The 16,093-nt window shown below is 48.2% G+C and overlaps 5 protein-coding genes across 5 annotated transcripts; 3 read left to right on the plus strand and 2 right to left on the minus strand.

Moving 5' to 3' along the window:
* Window positions 1-206: 206 nt before the first annotated feature.
* BP5553_01493 (Bicarbonate transporter) lies at window positions 207-2,189 on the plus strand (the record flags this gene model as incomplete). Its single annotated transcript, XM_032010116.1, has 3 exons — window positions 207-667; window positions 725-818; window positions 867-2,189. 3 exons carry the CDS (start codon window positions 207-209, stop codon window positions 2,187-2,189), a joined length of 1,878 nt encoding a protein of 625 aa, XP_031874170.1.
* Window positions 2,190-3,097: 908 nt separating this feature from the next.
* On the minus strand, window positions 3,098-4,665 carry BP5553_01494 (Uncharacterized protein; the record flags this gene model as incomplete). The annotated part of the gene is made up of 6 exons (XM_032010117.1): window positions 3,098-3,369; window positions 3,480-3,798; window positions 3,890-3,976; window positions 4,030-4,318; window positions 4,373-4,577; window positions 4,632-4,665. The coding sequence occupies 6 exons, from the start codon at window positions 4,663-4,665 to the stop codon at window positions 3,098-3,100; spliced, it is 1,206 nt and encodes a 401-aa protein (XP_031874171.1).
* A 1,732-nt stretch (window positions 4,666-6,397) lies between these two features.
* BP5553_01495 (Uncharacterized protein) lies at window positions 6,398-7,870 on the plus strand (the record flags this gene model as incomplete). Its single annotated transcript, XM_032010118.1, has 4 exons — window positions 6,398-6,520; window positions 6,597-6,852; window positions 6,912-7,689; window positions 7,741-7,870. The coding sequence occupies 4 exons, from the start codon at window positions 6,398-6,400 to the stop codon at window positions 7,868-7,870; spliced, it is 1,287 nt and encodes a 428-aa protein (XP_031874172.1).
* A 2,035-nt stretch (window positions 7,871-9,905) lies between these two features.
* Window positions 9,906-13,930, minus strand: BP5553_01496 (uncharacterized protein; the record flags this gene model as incomplete). Its single annotated transcript, XM_032010119.1, has 3 exons — window positions 9,906-12,380; window positions 12,471-13,111; window positions 13,195-13,930. The coding sequence occupies 3 exons, from the start codon at window positions 13,928-13,930 to the stop codon at window positions 9,906-9,908; spliced, it is 3,852 nt and encodes a 1,283-aa protein (XP_031874173.1).
* Window positions 13,931-15,103: 1,173 nt separating this feature from the next.
* BP5553_01497 (Uncharacterized protein) lies at window positions 15,104-16,050 on the plus strand (the record flags this gene model as incomplete). The annotated part of the gene is made up of 2 exons (XM_032010120.1): window positions 15,104-15,485; window positions 15,584-16,050. 2 exons carry the CDS (start codon window positions 15,104-15,106, stop codon window positions 16,048-16,050), a joined length of 849 nt encoding a protein of 282 aa, XP_031874174.1.
* Between the last annotated feature and the right edge of the window lie 43 nt (window positions 16,051-16,093).

A 16,093-nucleotide genomic window follows, 5' to 3' on the forward strand; every position in this document is an offset into this window, starting at 1 on the left:
CGATCCACTATTCCATCCTCATTGTCATTTATACACTAGGGCGAGGCTGCCATTCCAAACAATGGTTCTCGGATACCAATAACAAGGAGCGTCGAAAGTGGGATGGATGGAGAGGGACAGAAGACTAACTTCCATATGACCGAGAACGGATTTTGATCACCAGAAAGGCTCACCTCCGGAAGTATCAGGTCGTTTCAACCGCTATGATGCCAATTGCTGGGAGTTCCACCAGTTCAGGGCTGACGGAGAAGCCTCAAGACCGGTCGGAGCAGGATATCCCCGGCCCAAATGGAGGCCCAAACCCCCCATCAAATCAAAATATCATCATGGAGAGGGAATCGCATGACCGAAAAAGGGAGAACCATGCGTCTCTGCAGCTTATATCAAAAAGGCCCTTTAAGGCAAGACTGGAATCGCTTTTTGCACCAGGAGGAAAGTTGCGACCATTCAGGCTACTACGCCAGGATATTTCCAATACGAGGAAGAGATACGTGTCCGATTGGTCATACTTCAATCAATTGATACTCGCAAGTGCCGTTTATGTATTCTTCACGAATCTCCTGCCTGGGATTACGTTTGCCAGTGATTTATATGTATTGACGGGCAAGGCGTGGGGCACAATCGAGGTGGTGTTTAGTACAGGGCTATGTGGGATAATATTTTCCGTGTAAGAAACTACCCAACCTCAGATTAAGGGAATATTACTAACTCGGCATTTTACTAGATTCTCTGTACAGCCTTTAACAATTCTCGGCGTTACGGGTCCATTTTCTGTTTTGGCTGAGAATATATACTCGCTATGTAGAGATTCATTCCATGTAAGTAAACTTCTCAATGACCAATGTACCAACTGACGGCCTGAATAGATAGATTTTCTTCCCTTCATGGCATGGTCTCTTATCCATGCCGCTTGGATGCACTATTTACTCGCAATCTTTAATGCTCACGACTGGACGATGCAATATGTTACTACATTCAGCGCCGATATTTTCTCTCTTCTAAACAGTGTTATCTATTTCCACAAGGCGATCCAGGAACTCCAACGGAATCATGCTGCTGTATCTCTAGCCTCATTCCTATACTCTGTCATCGGCGCCGTTGGAACTTTCCTTCTCGCAGTCACCCTTTCCACCGCAAATTCTTGGAAGCCACTCTTCCACCGATATGTTCGCATGGGCTTGACCGAATACGCGGCGGCAATATCTATTATATTTTTTATAGGGATGCCTCACGTGGGTGAGCTTGCGAACTTAGATAAGCAGACACTGGCGGTGCAAACATCGTTCCGACCATCAAGCCCTGACCGCACTATCTTCTTCGTCGAATTCTGGAAGCTGCCTATAGCGTGGATCTTTATTGCGATAATTCCTGGAGCAATCATCACAACGCTGTTCTACTTCGACCATGAGATTAGTAGCATAATCTGTACACTTGATCGATATGGGACGAAGAAACCGGGAGGATTTGCCTGGGATATCGTCCTGCTAGGAACCACGACAGCAATATGTGGCATTCTGGGAATACCGCCATCAAACGGTCTCCTCCCACAGGCCCCATTGCATTCCGAATCTCTCCTCCACACGGTTAAAACGGATATTATCAGCATAGACGAGAAGATAGGCGACAGGAGAGTGGAATTTAAGGAGGAGCAAGAGGTTTATGAGCAACGCTGGTCACCATTTCTCCAAGCAGCCGGTATACTTATCTTCGTCTCGCCACCTTTCCAACACGTTCTAGGCCTCACACCCACCTCTGTCCTAGCTGGGCTCTTCCTCTTCATGGGCGAGCAATCACTTGCCGTGAACCCTATACTCTACCGCTTCTTCTACATCCTCACACCACCTTCCGAACTACCGCCTCTTCCAACGAGAGTGAAGGGCTATTGGGGAATCCATGCATATACCGTTCTTCAAATCGTAATGACGGGGATCATCTTCTATGTTACACTCACAGTTGCTGCACCCGCCTTCCCAGTGATTATCATCGTGCTAGTGCCAGCGCGCTTATTGCTCATGAACCGGATATTTGATCGGGAGACATTGAGATTTGTGGATAAGTGGGCGTGCCAGGACGGGACGCCGGAAGATGATGAGGACCGGAGAAATGGGATTGTGATTGAAGCGGAGGAAATGGGAAAGAAAGAGGACCAAGTGCCAAACCAAAGTGTTCTAGGCGAGAATTTTGTCTAGATTTTAGATCTCTAGATCATTAATGACTCCACCGTGGGCACATCAAGGGGTGTTAGAATCTAAATAAGACGCCGGATTTATATATTGTGATAACAGGAAAAGAGATTCCTCGGGGAGCTCAGGGGATATGGCAGAACAATAGTATTTCATTCAGTGGCAGCATGCGATATGATCCAGGCCAATTCATTGCGCCCCATACCGTGTGTATATTCGCGAGAGTTTGCCCTAGATTAATCGCATCAGAACTGTCATATTGATGAGACAGAAAATAGGATACACAGATTGGCCTCGATCCAAACTCATATCCCCCCTACAACTTTCTGTAATTCCGACGATGTGAGAGGTTTTACGGCAAAGCGATCGAGTTTATCAGGAGCGATAGGAACATCTGAGTCGGTTAGAAAGTCGGACGCATCTCCTGAAATTCAGTGTAGGTCTTCTTAACTAAATGCAATCATGTTAAGAGAACCTCGCATAAGCCAACGAATTTTCCATTTCTGCCACCTGGGTACCCAATCCAAGCTTCTTTAATAAAACTTGAAAGTAGAAGCTTAGTTTAAGCACGAAAAAGCGTGACAAAGGCTCAGTCACGCAGAAGGATCTAAAAATATTATTACCGTATCTCTATAATCGCTATAGAATCTAGCTGTTCTTTCTCCCAATCATCTTTTCCTCTGCTAGTGCTAGAGCTAGTGGAATTAAGCTCTTTAAAGGAGCAAATTAAGCGATAGCTTATAAAGTAAGTCAAGTCATTGTAAAAGGTAATTCAATGATTTTCAAAGGGAAGACGCGATAAGAACAAGAATAAGTGTGTGAACTAAATTAATACACCAGAAGGTAGGTGCTAGAGATATATATGTGTTGGCCTACTTGTTGTTCTAGATCATTCCAAACTCGTGGACATCACCCTACAAGATATACCTAAATAGGGGGCTACGATCGCCCATCTCTGTAAGATTCCACTCTCCTTTCTCCTCTATGAGAATTGCCTCTCCACCCATCTCTTCCACCGCCGCCTCGCGCTTCTTGTTGATCCTGTCCAGGATGGTGATCATTAGCACCGCGGCTGCGGCAGACATCACAATGAAGCCAATCGAGATGCCGTAACCAGGTCTGTATGCTGGTGCGTCCCGGGCGCGGAAAATATTCGACCCGATCAAACCGCCAGTGTTGCCCAGCGCTATTTCCACTTTGTCAGTCACTCGCCCTTGCCGAGAATAAAACAGTGGGAAGGTAGGTGGGAAGGAAGGGCGGACGGAGGGGAAGAAGTAAAGCAGGAAATGCACTCACAAATTTGCAACCCCATTCCAACAGCACGCTTATACGAGCCAGCAAGATTATTAGCAAGCCAAGCAATGACACCTGGGAACGCGGGATAGAAGCCGCAGCAAGCGATGAAGACTCCGGCGTAGGTTACGCCGGAGAGGTCTTTGCGGTCGGAGGTGGCGATGGCGAGGGTGAAGCCGATGGCCGAGGCAGTGAGGCTGCCAATGATGAAGACTCCACGCTTCTTGTACTTGTCGGAGAAGTGGGCCACGACGATGGTGAGAACGCAGGCGGTGGCGTAGGGGGGGACAGTGAGGAGCTGGGCGATGCGAGCGGTGTAGCCCTGCAGGGAAGGACGTATGTTAGTTTTGCTAATGCTATGTCCGTTGGGTTTACGGTCTCCTGTGGGAGCTTAAGAGTAAAGGGGGACAAACCAGATTGTTAATAATTGTGGGTAGGCCAAAAACGAGGCCATACGTGCTAGTTGAGATTCCGATGTAGATCATGGAGCTGAGGTAAATCTGGGCAAGGTTAAACTGGAGGCACGATACCCATGGGAGAGATCAGAACATACCTGCCAATCACAGAAAGCTTCTTTGATGTAGGACACCTTCTTTCGTCCCTCCTGCAAGGCATTGCCTGAGCTGTTTCCGTCGTAGGCAAGCTGGGCGTTAATGTAGTCTTTCTCATCTTGATCGAGCCACTTTGCGCCATTCGGGGAGTCGTGAATGAAAAACCATGCCACCAAGCCACAAAGAACTGTAGCTGCCCCCTCGAGAATGAAAATCCATTGCCACCCTCCGTATCCTCCAACGCCATCCATTAGGGAGATGCAGTAAGCAAGTAAGCCAGAGAAAGCACCACTGTGGGAATTGTTAGCAACATTCCTTGGGCTGGGTTGCCGGCATTGGACATACGCGAGTGAGGCAGCACCGTAAAATAGTGCTGTCCGGTACTGTGCTTCTGCTCGAGGGTACCACATCGTCACGTAGTACGAGCAAGCGGGGAAGATTCCTGCTTCTGGGATACCAAGGACGAGTCGACACGCTAACAAGCCAGCGTAGTTGTGGACAAATCCATGGCAGACCATGACGATTCCCCATGCGACGGCGATAGTTGGAACTTTGTGTCCGGGTTAGCATTACAGCTTTTTATATCCAACGAGGCTAGACGTACTCCAAACCGAGGGCTTGAACTTCTTCAGAAGCATATTGGCAGGAACCTCAAAGATCACGTATGTGACGAAGAAAACGGTAAGGCAGATATTATACTGGTCGCTGTTGATGTGAGCGCCCTGCAAGAGGCCAGCCAGCTTTGCATTCCCGATGTTTCCTCTGTGAAAGAAACTCGGTGTCAGTGATTAGGACCTTGTAATGATTCTGGGCCGGGCCTGCTTGGTCTTACCTGTCCAGATATGCGAAAAGATAGAGCAGGGTGATGATTGGGATTAGATGGAAATCCATCTTCCGGAGCAACTTTTTCTTTCTGGCATCGTCAAACTTCGCGTACAACGCGACGATTTCAGGAGGGTAAGTTGTTTCGACGGAGCCATGGGAGCTATGCTCGATGTGCTTCTCCCCATCTTCCTTGATATCCATCGCGCCTTAATAATGAGAACCAAATAGATTTGAAAGGATGGTATATCTCGCTCGGTCTCGCAATGAAGAAGAATCTTAGGAGCAGCAAATTATGGCCAGGCACGCGCGACAGTGCTCTTATATCAAATCTGGAGATCGTGGTACTCGTCGCCTGTTCTTGTTTTGCGGGGACCCCGCAAAACGCCTTGTATTCCGCTGTGGGGACCATTTGGCCTGACAATGGCCTCCGTCTCTAGACTCTTTACGTAGGAATGCGACCATCTCTATTTTTTTGCGGGGTTGCAAGGGCCACTTTGGGGTGTTGTTGATGTTTCCTGAGGAAGGAAGGGCGAGCATTACTCGAGTATTTCGGGGCCTCCTTTCTGTTCCACCGGAGGCCAGTGGTCCGGTGGAAGACCAGAACTCCTCCTGTCCAACCATTCGGGGCTTCCACCGGAACGCCCCCCAAAGCTGCCCAAGCCACCCAAGCCACGCCACTTGCCCCTGTTCCGCGTGTCCGCCCCCCGGTCTTCGCTGCTACTACCGAGTCGTTTGCCGATTGCTGCGTCCAAGCCGAGCGTCCGAGGTTATTTGCACGCGTTATTCGGAGGAGCTCCGAGCATCGCAGTGGCTGTGGCGGCCTCGACGGTATTTAGCTTCTTGGATACCCACGTCTGGTACCTTATCTTTGGCAATGTGTTACGTGTAATCCGAGAGAACTTTCTTTTCTCTAAACGATGGGAGGCCCTTTACTCGAATAACGAACGCTTAGTCTGAGATGACATCCATTCACAACCTAGGATTTGTCTGGATTGCAAACTAATAATGCAAAGACAGGCAAAGATAGTATGACAGCCCTCGCTGCGTTTGTGAGAAGCGAGAAGCGAGAAGTACCCTTCTCTAAATTTGTATGGCAAGTGCCACACAATGAGAGGAGAAGTGACTTCTGCCCGCTGCTCAAGCACTATATCTAAAAGCTTCATCCGTGCAGGACGCCCCTTGTCTGGACCCACCGAAACTACGTACGCCCAGAACCTCCGTAGGTCGACGAGGCTGACGAGGCTGCAAAGGCTTGTTTCGAACATCGCCACCTGCCGGCATTTGCCAGAGGTAATTGTCTCTGGCGGCTGGGGTTGCTGATCTTGTCATTTGTAATCTCCAAGAGTTCTGCATAGAGTCGTGGGCGCTTAAGATGAGGTCATGGCGGATGGGAGACTATATCGCCTTGCCTTCGCCGCCGCTACAACGTATGGAATCCAACAAGTTCACCGGAAAGAGGAATTCGGGAAAGATATATAAGCCGGACTGTGAAATTAGAAGAGCGTACACAACTTTCCATCTTCCGTGCAAAACGCATCCGTAATCATGGATCAGGTCCAGCAAATACACTCTAAAGGCATCTACCACGGCCTCCCGACCTTCTCGGACGATGTAGAGGGGCTGACAGCGATTGTTGCTGGAGCTAATGGCATGTCAGGTGACCATATGGTAAGTCGTGAAGGCCCAATCCAAGAGAAACGTGGTCTTGGTTAGTATCTAACATCGTGCTGTTTCGGAACTTTAGCTGCGAGTCCTTTGCGAGAATCCAAAGAGATGGAAAAAGATCTACGCCGTCTCCCGGCGGCCACCGAATGGGCAGTGGCCCAGCTACGTCGAACATGTCTCGATGGATCTCCTTCAAACACCGGAGACATTGGCAGCTCAGATGGCGGAACGCGGAATGAAAGCTGACTATGTTTTCTTCTTCGCCTACATTCAGCCGAAACCAAAGGAAGGCGGGGACATCTGGAGTGCGGCTGATGACCTAGTGAAGATCAATAGTAAGTTGTCTTATTGCACCACCCGTGAAGACCCGATCTAATGTGAGTGGCGTCTGCAGCACAGCTTTTAAGCAACTTTTTAGAAGGCCAGGCGCTGTCCAAAACTTTGCCAAAGAGGGTACTTCTCCAATTAGGTGCCAAGTATTACGGTGTGCACTTGGGGCCCGCTGCTGTTCCCCAGGAAGAGACCGACCCCCGCGTATTGCTAGAGCCGAATTTCTACTATCCTCAAGAAGATTGCCTGCGAGAATTCGCTCAGAAGCACGGCATCGGGTGGAATACCACGCGTCCATCCTGGATCCCCGGAGCCGTCCCGGATGCCGCAATGAACTTGTGTTTGCCCCATGCGGTCTACGCTATTGTTCAGAAGCGTCTCGGAAAGCCCCTGGAGTATTTTGCCGACCTGGCAGCCTGGGAAACCAACCAGACACTATCGTCGGGCCAGATGAATGGCTACCTAGCGGAGTGGGCTGTTCTGACGGATGGAGCTGAGGATGAGAGCTTTAACGCGTCCGATGACTGTGCATTTACCTGGGGTAAGTTCTGGCCCAAGCTGGCTGCACGATTCGATATCCCATGGACTGGGCCTTCTAGCGATCTTTCTCTGTACAGAGAGATCGAAACCCCATATAATCCTCCCCCGCGTGGATTCGGACCCCCAGGGAAGTTACGTTACAGGTTTACTCTTGCCGAATGGGCCAAGAAGTCCGAGGTACAGCATGCGTGGCAGGAAATTGCCCAGGCTCACCAGTTGCGTGATCAAACGTTGGGAGATATTGATCGAATCTTCGGGTTCACCGATGCTGCTATGACATGGAGTTATCCCATCCACTTCAGGTAGGGTTTACACCAAGATCACAAACTCTACAGTCACTTACTTGTACCCAGTACCACCAACGCGAAGAAATTTGGCTTCTTCGGCTTTGTCGATAGCAGCGAATCTATCTTTAAAGTCCTGGAGGAATTCGTAGACTTGAAGATGATTCCCCCTCTGCCTCCAGTGAAAAGTGTTAGTTAGCTGAAGAATGGAGGTGTAGTAGATAGGATATTTTCCCTCATTTAACGGTTGTAATAAATAAAACTTTCTCCATTGATTAGAAATTCAATAACATATTCCCTTATTAGAATGCGAAGGTGTTCGAATTGCAAAGAAGAAGGGGACGAGGTTAGGTGCTAGAGCCGGGTTTGTTGATCTGGCTTCTGAGGTCGGCATAGTCGTGAAGATGGAAATGTAAAATGCTGCGGATACTTGCCATCCACGGCGTTCCTAGTCAGCGGCGTGCATAGTAGCTCTCTTAATATCGATAGGCTATTCCCATTTTAGGGCCCTTGTGCAGTGGGAATTCTGCCGTGTGCTAGAAGTCAGATCCTAAGAGCGAATATGTCAGCGGGTGCGGCCGCTAACGCCAAGAGGATAAGATCTTACAACACAAGCTAACTGGAGGGCAAAGACTCAACACCTATACGCGTGCCCTCTAAGAACCTCTAACTCTCTAATTAAGAGTCTAGAGAGCTAAGATTGAGTCCTGTAGTTAAATCGAATGTATTCTAATCCGACGATCGACGATTGAATTTCTTTTACCAAAGATATAACTATTAAAGTAAAGGGGCGCTTGAACGCTTATAACTATATACTAGCAATAGTTACGATCGATTTAATTAACTAAGGGGCTTGTACCGTAATATAGGGAACGCGTTAGACTGCTACCTTCGAATTAACTCACTATACTAATAAGGTAAAGGCAAAGGACGTACGCGGTACAGTCTAAGGGGTTTAAATTATATACCGACGTTCAAGTTAAGAGAACTACTAGAATACCTGCCCTACTTATTTTAGGGGTTAGTAGGTAGGTATAAGGGGCCTATTACCCCGATAGTAGAGACGTAGTAATTAGGAGGGGCCTTCGTTTCTTAGTAGGAAGGGGATATAGCTCTAACTATATAAGTGGGAAGACTAAATAGAAGGACTAAATTGGAGGATAAGTAACTGCCGTCTATAGAATAGTATTCCTAGATCCTATATTCAAGACTTCGTCTATATAGCGCCTTTGGTAGCTAAAAAGACTATAGAAGTTTTTAAAAAACACAAGCAAACTCTCACCTTTAAGATTATAGAGGCATAGCGTAGTATATTTATAATCGCCTCGGGATAACTACATCGCCAGGACAAAGGCTGTAAGTTTGACTATTTAATAACATCCTCCCCGGGTTTCCTAATAAGCATCACTAGATAAAGATCATACTACGGGGTGGTTCTACACAGAAGCTTACTCTCTAGTATATCAGGTACTAAAGCAAGATTTTGGCCTTGATGTATTAGCTGGCCGATATGAATTCTTTAATTTCAAGAAGACTATCGGCTACTTAACGCTACCGATGTCTCTCCTAGGGCATGGCGAGCTGTTTATACGCGAGGTGTCAAATGAGTGGAGGTCTTACGTGGCTTACAACATAAATCCAATGTGCCAACCACTCAGTGAAGAGCCATTCCACGCGGCCTTAAAGGCCTTGCGCTTGGAAAGTAATGATACCAAAGGTTCAAATCCCCATTAAACGCCTTGTATATCGCAACCAGCTCACCTTAGATGCCAGGTTCTCAGCTTCGTCATTTTATAAAGCCTGTTCTTGTCCACCCAAGAGGACCAAGAACGGTTGTGAATATTCCGAAAATGATGTTGATTGTACTGTCTATTTCTGTTGAGATTCGGCAATGCCGAATATCAGGGCTGTTATAATCGAATCTTGACCTTCTCTGGATATCGACCCTCACATTGAAAATGTTGTGTTCAAGATCTAGATTAAGTTTGTTTTGACATTTGTATTAAATTCCAACTGGCGGTATATATCACAGGGTATCTCATCATTGCTCATATCACATATCACATATCATCATCACTCATATCTCCGTAAGTATCACCACCTGTTTCGCAATCGCATCACTTGCCTGCTTTTCCCTCAACCTACCTAATCTCGCCACCATCGACCTTGGCAATCTCGCCCTATACTTCTCTGGAATGACGTTTTGCCTCACCACCAGTCTTGGTTTAGCATCTTCATTCGTCAACCACACTTTGGCAATGAGATTCGATCCCGACTTCCCAATCCAATATGACGCCTGATGCTGCAACTGCCACGGCGCAAGTGTGTTCGCAACTGTTGTCAGCTCCCGATTCGAGATGCTGGCAAACTGCTGTGTCGAGGAGATTGCTGACGCTGTGCCATGGCGCTACTTCGAGGCCGCGGCACTTGTGTTTCTCGATTTCAATGCAAAGGGGCGTGATGCATGCAAATGTCGCACAGTCTTCTGAATCTGCGAGGATACGAGCCCAGAGACTGGTCTTCTCGCAACGCAATCTTAGACACAAATACGGGTCCTCCTTTCTAACCCACGCAATGACAAGCTCCTCGCCATTCTTGTCGATCCCAGTATCCTTGAGGATTCCGAGCATTGATCGGACAATTTGGATCGCGGATTCCCTCAGTCCCGTTGATAACCGATCAAACCACTGTCCTAGATCGCTTCTGAAATTTTCGACGATGGCGAATTTTGTCTTTAGTTCTTCCCAGTGTGCTGGCTTCGAGAGTCGAGATTCGACAAATGGCACCATGACATCTGCGAGCAGTACCCGCAGCGGAACCCGGCGCGCAACACCTGTACAGAAGCTGATTTGGAGGCCACAGGTCGAGTTCAAAAAAGCTAAGTCAATCTCGTTGAATGGCAGCATCAATTGCTGTTGCTTCAGTGTGACGCCATCCTGTTTGATATAGGTAGGATTGAATGCTAGAGTGATGTATTGTCCGCCCTGCATGCCTACTTGTTTTTCTCGAAGCTCCCAACGAGTATCACTGGTACCAAGACGCTTGACATAGGCATAGTTTGCTGGATGTTGCCAGCTTTTTGTTTCGTCTAAGGGGCATTTATCGTTAATTATGGTGCCTCCGATCAGGATCTTCTGGTCCCATATGAACCCTGAACCGTATTCTCCGTGATAATTCTGCCCGGGACTCCAATGCGCCTTTGTGGAAGAGGTTTGGGGGAAGTTAATCATCCCTCCTCGAATCTCTACGGCGTACAGATTTGTTCCATTGGGCTCGGTAATGAATCTGGTAGGACTCCATGTGATGGCTAGGTCTTGAGGAGAGGCTAAAAGATCATAATCAACCGGAGGATCAGACAATGAAGAGCCTTCCGTCGCAATCTGAAAGACAAGAACCGGGTCTCGAACCATGTCTTTCATGCAAGTGAAGTTGCGCAGTCTAGTAACGACATGGGAAGACGTCTCTGGAGACGTGCCTAGTAGGTGAACTTCTTGCAACGAACCTACAAGAAATCCCGGGCTTAAATGCCCAATGTGCGCCTGTGAGTAGCTCAAAACACCGAGTGATAATATCTGGGCTGCCAGCGCACAGTCATTCAATACGGCATCCAGACTGATTTCGTGCTCGTGGTATCGCTCTCCAAACATCGAAACGAAGGCTTCTGCTGCCAATGAACAAATCTTGAACCGAACCAGGTTTGTAGGATCATGAAGCATTCCCTCCTCCAGAGTTTTTATTATTAGATATAACTCTTCAATGGGTTCCACATTGATCTGGGACAGCTCAATGCACAGCTCTTTCCCAGTGTCCAATTTCAGTACTGTGAAACCGTCGCAGATGAGGTCGCTCTCTTGTAAGAAGCCAATGGCAGAACACGTCCTCCGTAGAGTGTCTACTATACGGGCCAACCGGATCTCGGGTTTTGCCGGAAACTCTTCTTCGGCATAGCTAACCCAGGCGACAGAATTATCTTCTCCTGTGAATTGGACACACGATGTCCATCGCATCCACTCAACTGTGTCTTGCTCATCAGCTAGGGGAAGCACACCTGCTAAGCCACACCATTTGCCAATGCTCTCCTTCACTCCAGTCATTCCTCGCTCGGGTTCATGGCTGATGGCTTTCGGAGTATTTGCGCTGATTACTCTGGGTGCAGTTTCGATTTTATGCCCACCCTTGTGAACACAATTCTCCCGATGCCATCTGCGGCACATAATTAATAGATCTGTGGGAGGAGCACTCATCAGGATCCATGGTGATCCAGCTTCACTATCGATGAGCAGCTTTGCCATTTCCTCAAATTCGCAGCCTATATCCACTAGTTCATGAAGCCAATTGAATTCATCGATAGCGACTTCATGAAAATGCTGTTGCAAAAGTCTAGTAGCGGATTTGACGTCGCCTTTGACAACTTGCTCCTGCAGGGTGGAAGGCCCCACCTCCAGACGGAGGAAGGTCCTCACATTTGTCACGTATTGTTTGAAAGCCGGCCCGCCAACAAGGAAATCAGTTGCCAATGCTACATTGGGATACTTTGCTTCTTTATCGGCAAAATCCGATCCTTCCGAGTCACTTTTCTCCGACTCTTCACTTGACTCGCTGTCCGTGGCAAGACCAGCCTCTTCATCTATATTTTCATCGCTGATCTGAGTTCCGAGAAGTCGCTCAAGTTGTATTTGCTTGTCCGGCTTTTGGGCGAGCAGGGCTTTCTATGTATTGTCAGCTTTGAATATTCCAAAACAAGTCTCATAAGGGGCTCTAATTTGCTCTAATCAGGCAGGACAAGTTCTTGTACTCACCATATCTGCACTTTTTGACTTATTAGGGCTGACGATACTCCAGATTTGCTCAGCAATTGATGTTCTCTCAGAGCGACCGCGTAATATGCGGATTGCTTGCTCGTGAAGCTGTGATTGAGTCCGCGAGCGTAGATCCAAGAAGTATATCTTCAGGAGACGTCTTTGGTTTCGAACAAATCTCTCCTGTCCTAACCGTTTCGCAGCTTGTGCATAGAGTGGTGCTAACTCATTGTCCGCGACAAAAACACCGACAAGATGGTCAATGGCGGTAAGACGGATAGAGGAGACGGTTGAATTGGTAGAGAGTGAACCAGCCGTAGAGAAAATGTCCTCATCGACCGATGCCACAGATGCAATATCTGACGTACTGACGGCCCAATTTGCGATCTCATTTTTGTTCTCTCTCGTGGATCCGCTCTCATCTTCGCTATCGCCTGTAAAGATGGACTCGGAAGGCTTCCTGAAGTTCGGCTCCGAGATATTTTGATGCCAGGGAGTAATATCCGAACCAGATATCTTATAGCCCTGCCATATATCTTCTCTGGCAAGGAACTCCCGCTGAAGCGGATTCGTATTTGAGGCGTCGTCGTTCATCTCTTCGTTGTGTTCGTCGATTTTGCCTTCGTACATCGCTTCGTTATCTACAGAGGTCAGTAATCGGCAGTCAATTTAAAGATTGAGAACGTGCCATCCTCCGGAGCAGAGAACGTATCGTCTTTTCTACCGGGTTCAAACGTGCCCAGAGTCGAATTGCGGAACGTATCTGGGATGTCTTCTGAAGGCTGATACTCCTGATCTGCCTGGCTAAATACTTCGCCGCCACCTTGCGTATATCTACCTGCAATACCAGATATGCCCTCATTTCGTATGGACATCCAGGTATCCCAAGGAACAGGGTCCGCCTTGGTGCCCGAATAGGCTAATGGTCCAGAGATGCTGGAGTTGGAGGACGGCTTGCTAGGTTTATCTAGCATATCGTCGATTGTCGTTTCTAGGAATTCCGGTCTACTACGTCTCCGGCCACGTTCCACCGCAGTGGACGGGTCTCGATAAGAGGCATAACTTCGATTTCGATCCTTTGATACCGTGCGCCGTTCAGGAGTATCTAGTATTATACTAGGTACCGGTCTGTCTCGAAGGTCTGATTGTCGTCTCTTAAAAGTTCCCGCTCGAGGCAAACTTCGATTTCGATCCGTTGATACCGTGCGCCGTTCAGGAGTATCTAGTATTATACTAGGTACCAGTCTGTCTCGAAGCTCTGATTGTTGTCTCTTAAAAGTCCCCGGTCGAGGCAATCCCGGCACTACCTTTCGAGATATTCGGCGGGCGACCCCGGGCCGCGGGGCAGACTCTTGTGGTGGGGGGGCGGTATTGCTGTCATCCTTTCGAAAAAACCTTCTCCAAGACCATGATGCAGTTCTCGCACGAGGCGCCTCGGGTTGTGCAATGGGTTGTGACATTTTTATACCAGTAAGGCAATCCTAAAGGCCTGTAGATCGTCCGCTATAAGACTTGGCAGTAATCATACATTCTAGATGCGGGGAGACCTCACATAGCGGATCTGCACATCATAAATTGAGGGAAGTTAGTTAATTCATGGTGAGGCTGACGATGAGAAGCACGGGCGGAACATTTCAATTCCATGGCCGACATCGATATCATGGTCCGTGCATCTTTTAATGTTCTTCGGAGTAGTGTTCTCGCAGGTGGGCAACCACCGTTAGGACGGCTTCTTCCCTCAAAGCAATACCATTCAATATAATATATAGTAGAGACCCAGCTTCGAATTCGGTGCTTTTTGATCCCGCCCCAGTAGCGTCTGCTTCCAACCCCGAGAGCTTGAGAGTGCCGAATTCTTTGCCCAGCCATGAAGCGCTCAATCTATAACTCCGGATCCCTCGTCGTAATCCTCGTTAAGTTCAGCATATAGTTTCGCATAGCCCAATTCCTCTCTACCACTTAGGATCGGATAGGCCAAATTCTCCCATAGTGCTACGAGGTACTTCGTACTTCCCTCTGATCGACTCTCCATCTGGCGTGCACACAACGTCGTGAACATAAAGTCCGTAGTGACTGTACCCGCGGTCTGCTAACCAAGGAAGGTTCGCAGGGTGTGTGATGCACAACGATGCATAGGCGATATCGCCGGGCACGTCCAGTGTAAAGGAAGAGTTTGGGAGGAAGCTGCGGAGTATGGAAGCGGTAGCTGTAAACACAATACTGGCGGTACAGTGAGTGCTTGCTGGCCATGTTGTGTGTGGAGCCCCTAAGATAGTTTGTCGTGGGGGAAGGGTCCAAAAGCTGAGGGCATGCAGTGAATGCGCTCATGGTGGTTTGTAGCGGAGAAATTAGAGAAGTTCAAACTACCTTGTCAAGAGGCGCGACATGGAATATGAGTTGAGATGCTGTTTTTAGAGGCAAATTTGTTCTACCTGCGTTATAGAATAACTTTGTTAGCCCAAACCTCATTTCGTATTTCAAGATTCGGCTCCGGTGGCATCGGATAAGGAGGTCCGGTGGAGGAACGTACAGTACAAGCTCCCCCGCCTACGATACTCCGTAATATCTAAAAGAAAGACATAACTCAGAAAAGTTGGTAGAAGTGACATTCGCGCCTTTAATAATTTAGAAAGATGCTATCTTCGACCGAAAACACGGACGAGGGGTCGATTCGACGAGTGGCAGTAATAGGCTACGGCAAGATTGGTGCTAGTTTTGCAGCCCTATTCGCGGCGAATGGTTTACAGACCACTGTCTATGATCCAAGACCTGAAGCAGAAAGTCTGCTATGGGATACCATAGAACGAACATCAAACACAATCGCGGCAATACAAGACAAAGGGTGCCCCACATCCACATATACTGTTAAATTCACGACCGACCTCACAACTGCACTGGAGGGACCCGATCTGGTCCAGGAGAACAGCCCTGAACAGCTACATGTCAAGCACCCACTTCTGCAAAAGATAGACGAAATCGCTAAACCATCCGCGCTCATCTGCTCTTCAACATCTGGTTTGACATGCACCCCTATGCTGGCTGCGCTTCAACACCATCCCGTATCGCTCATCCCTTTAATCCGCCCCATCTTATCCCGCTCATCGAAATCGTAGGAGGCGAGAAGACGTCAGCGGCGGCGGTAAGCACGGCCATGGCGTTTTATACACGAATTGGGAAGAAGCCAATTCATATACAAAAGGAAGTCGAGGGTCATGTCGCGAATAGACTCCAATCCGCCTTAGCAAGGGAGATTATGTATCTCCTACAGGAAGCAGTGGTTTCGGTGGCAGATATTGACGTGGCAATGGAGTTCGGACCGGGTTTGCGATGGTCCGCTATGGGGCCATCAATGCTGTGGCATCTAGGTGGCGGTCAGGGAGGCATTGGCCATTACGCAGAGCATCTTTTTGAACCTTTGATGAGGTGGTATGCTCCTGCTGACCCGGTGATTGATAAACAGCCGACTGAGAGGTGGGTTAATGGTACTAAAGACATGGTTGGAACTCGACGGTTTGAAGACCTCAGCGAGGCGAGAGATGACATGATTGTAAAGATCTTGCAGGTGAAGCTCCAGAATTGAGAGTAGTTTTTTCCACCTCCAGAGGTTACTTAACGCCAATAGG

The sequence above is a fragment of the Venustampulla echinocandica genome (assembly GCF_003357145.1).
Source record: "Venustampulla echinocandica strain BP 5553 chromosome Unknown scaffold_0, whole genome shotgun sequence".
NCBI lineage: Eukaryota > Fungi > Ascomycota > Leotiomycetes > Helotiales > Pleuroascaceae > Venustampulla > Venustampulla echinocandica.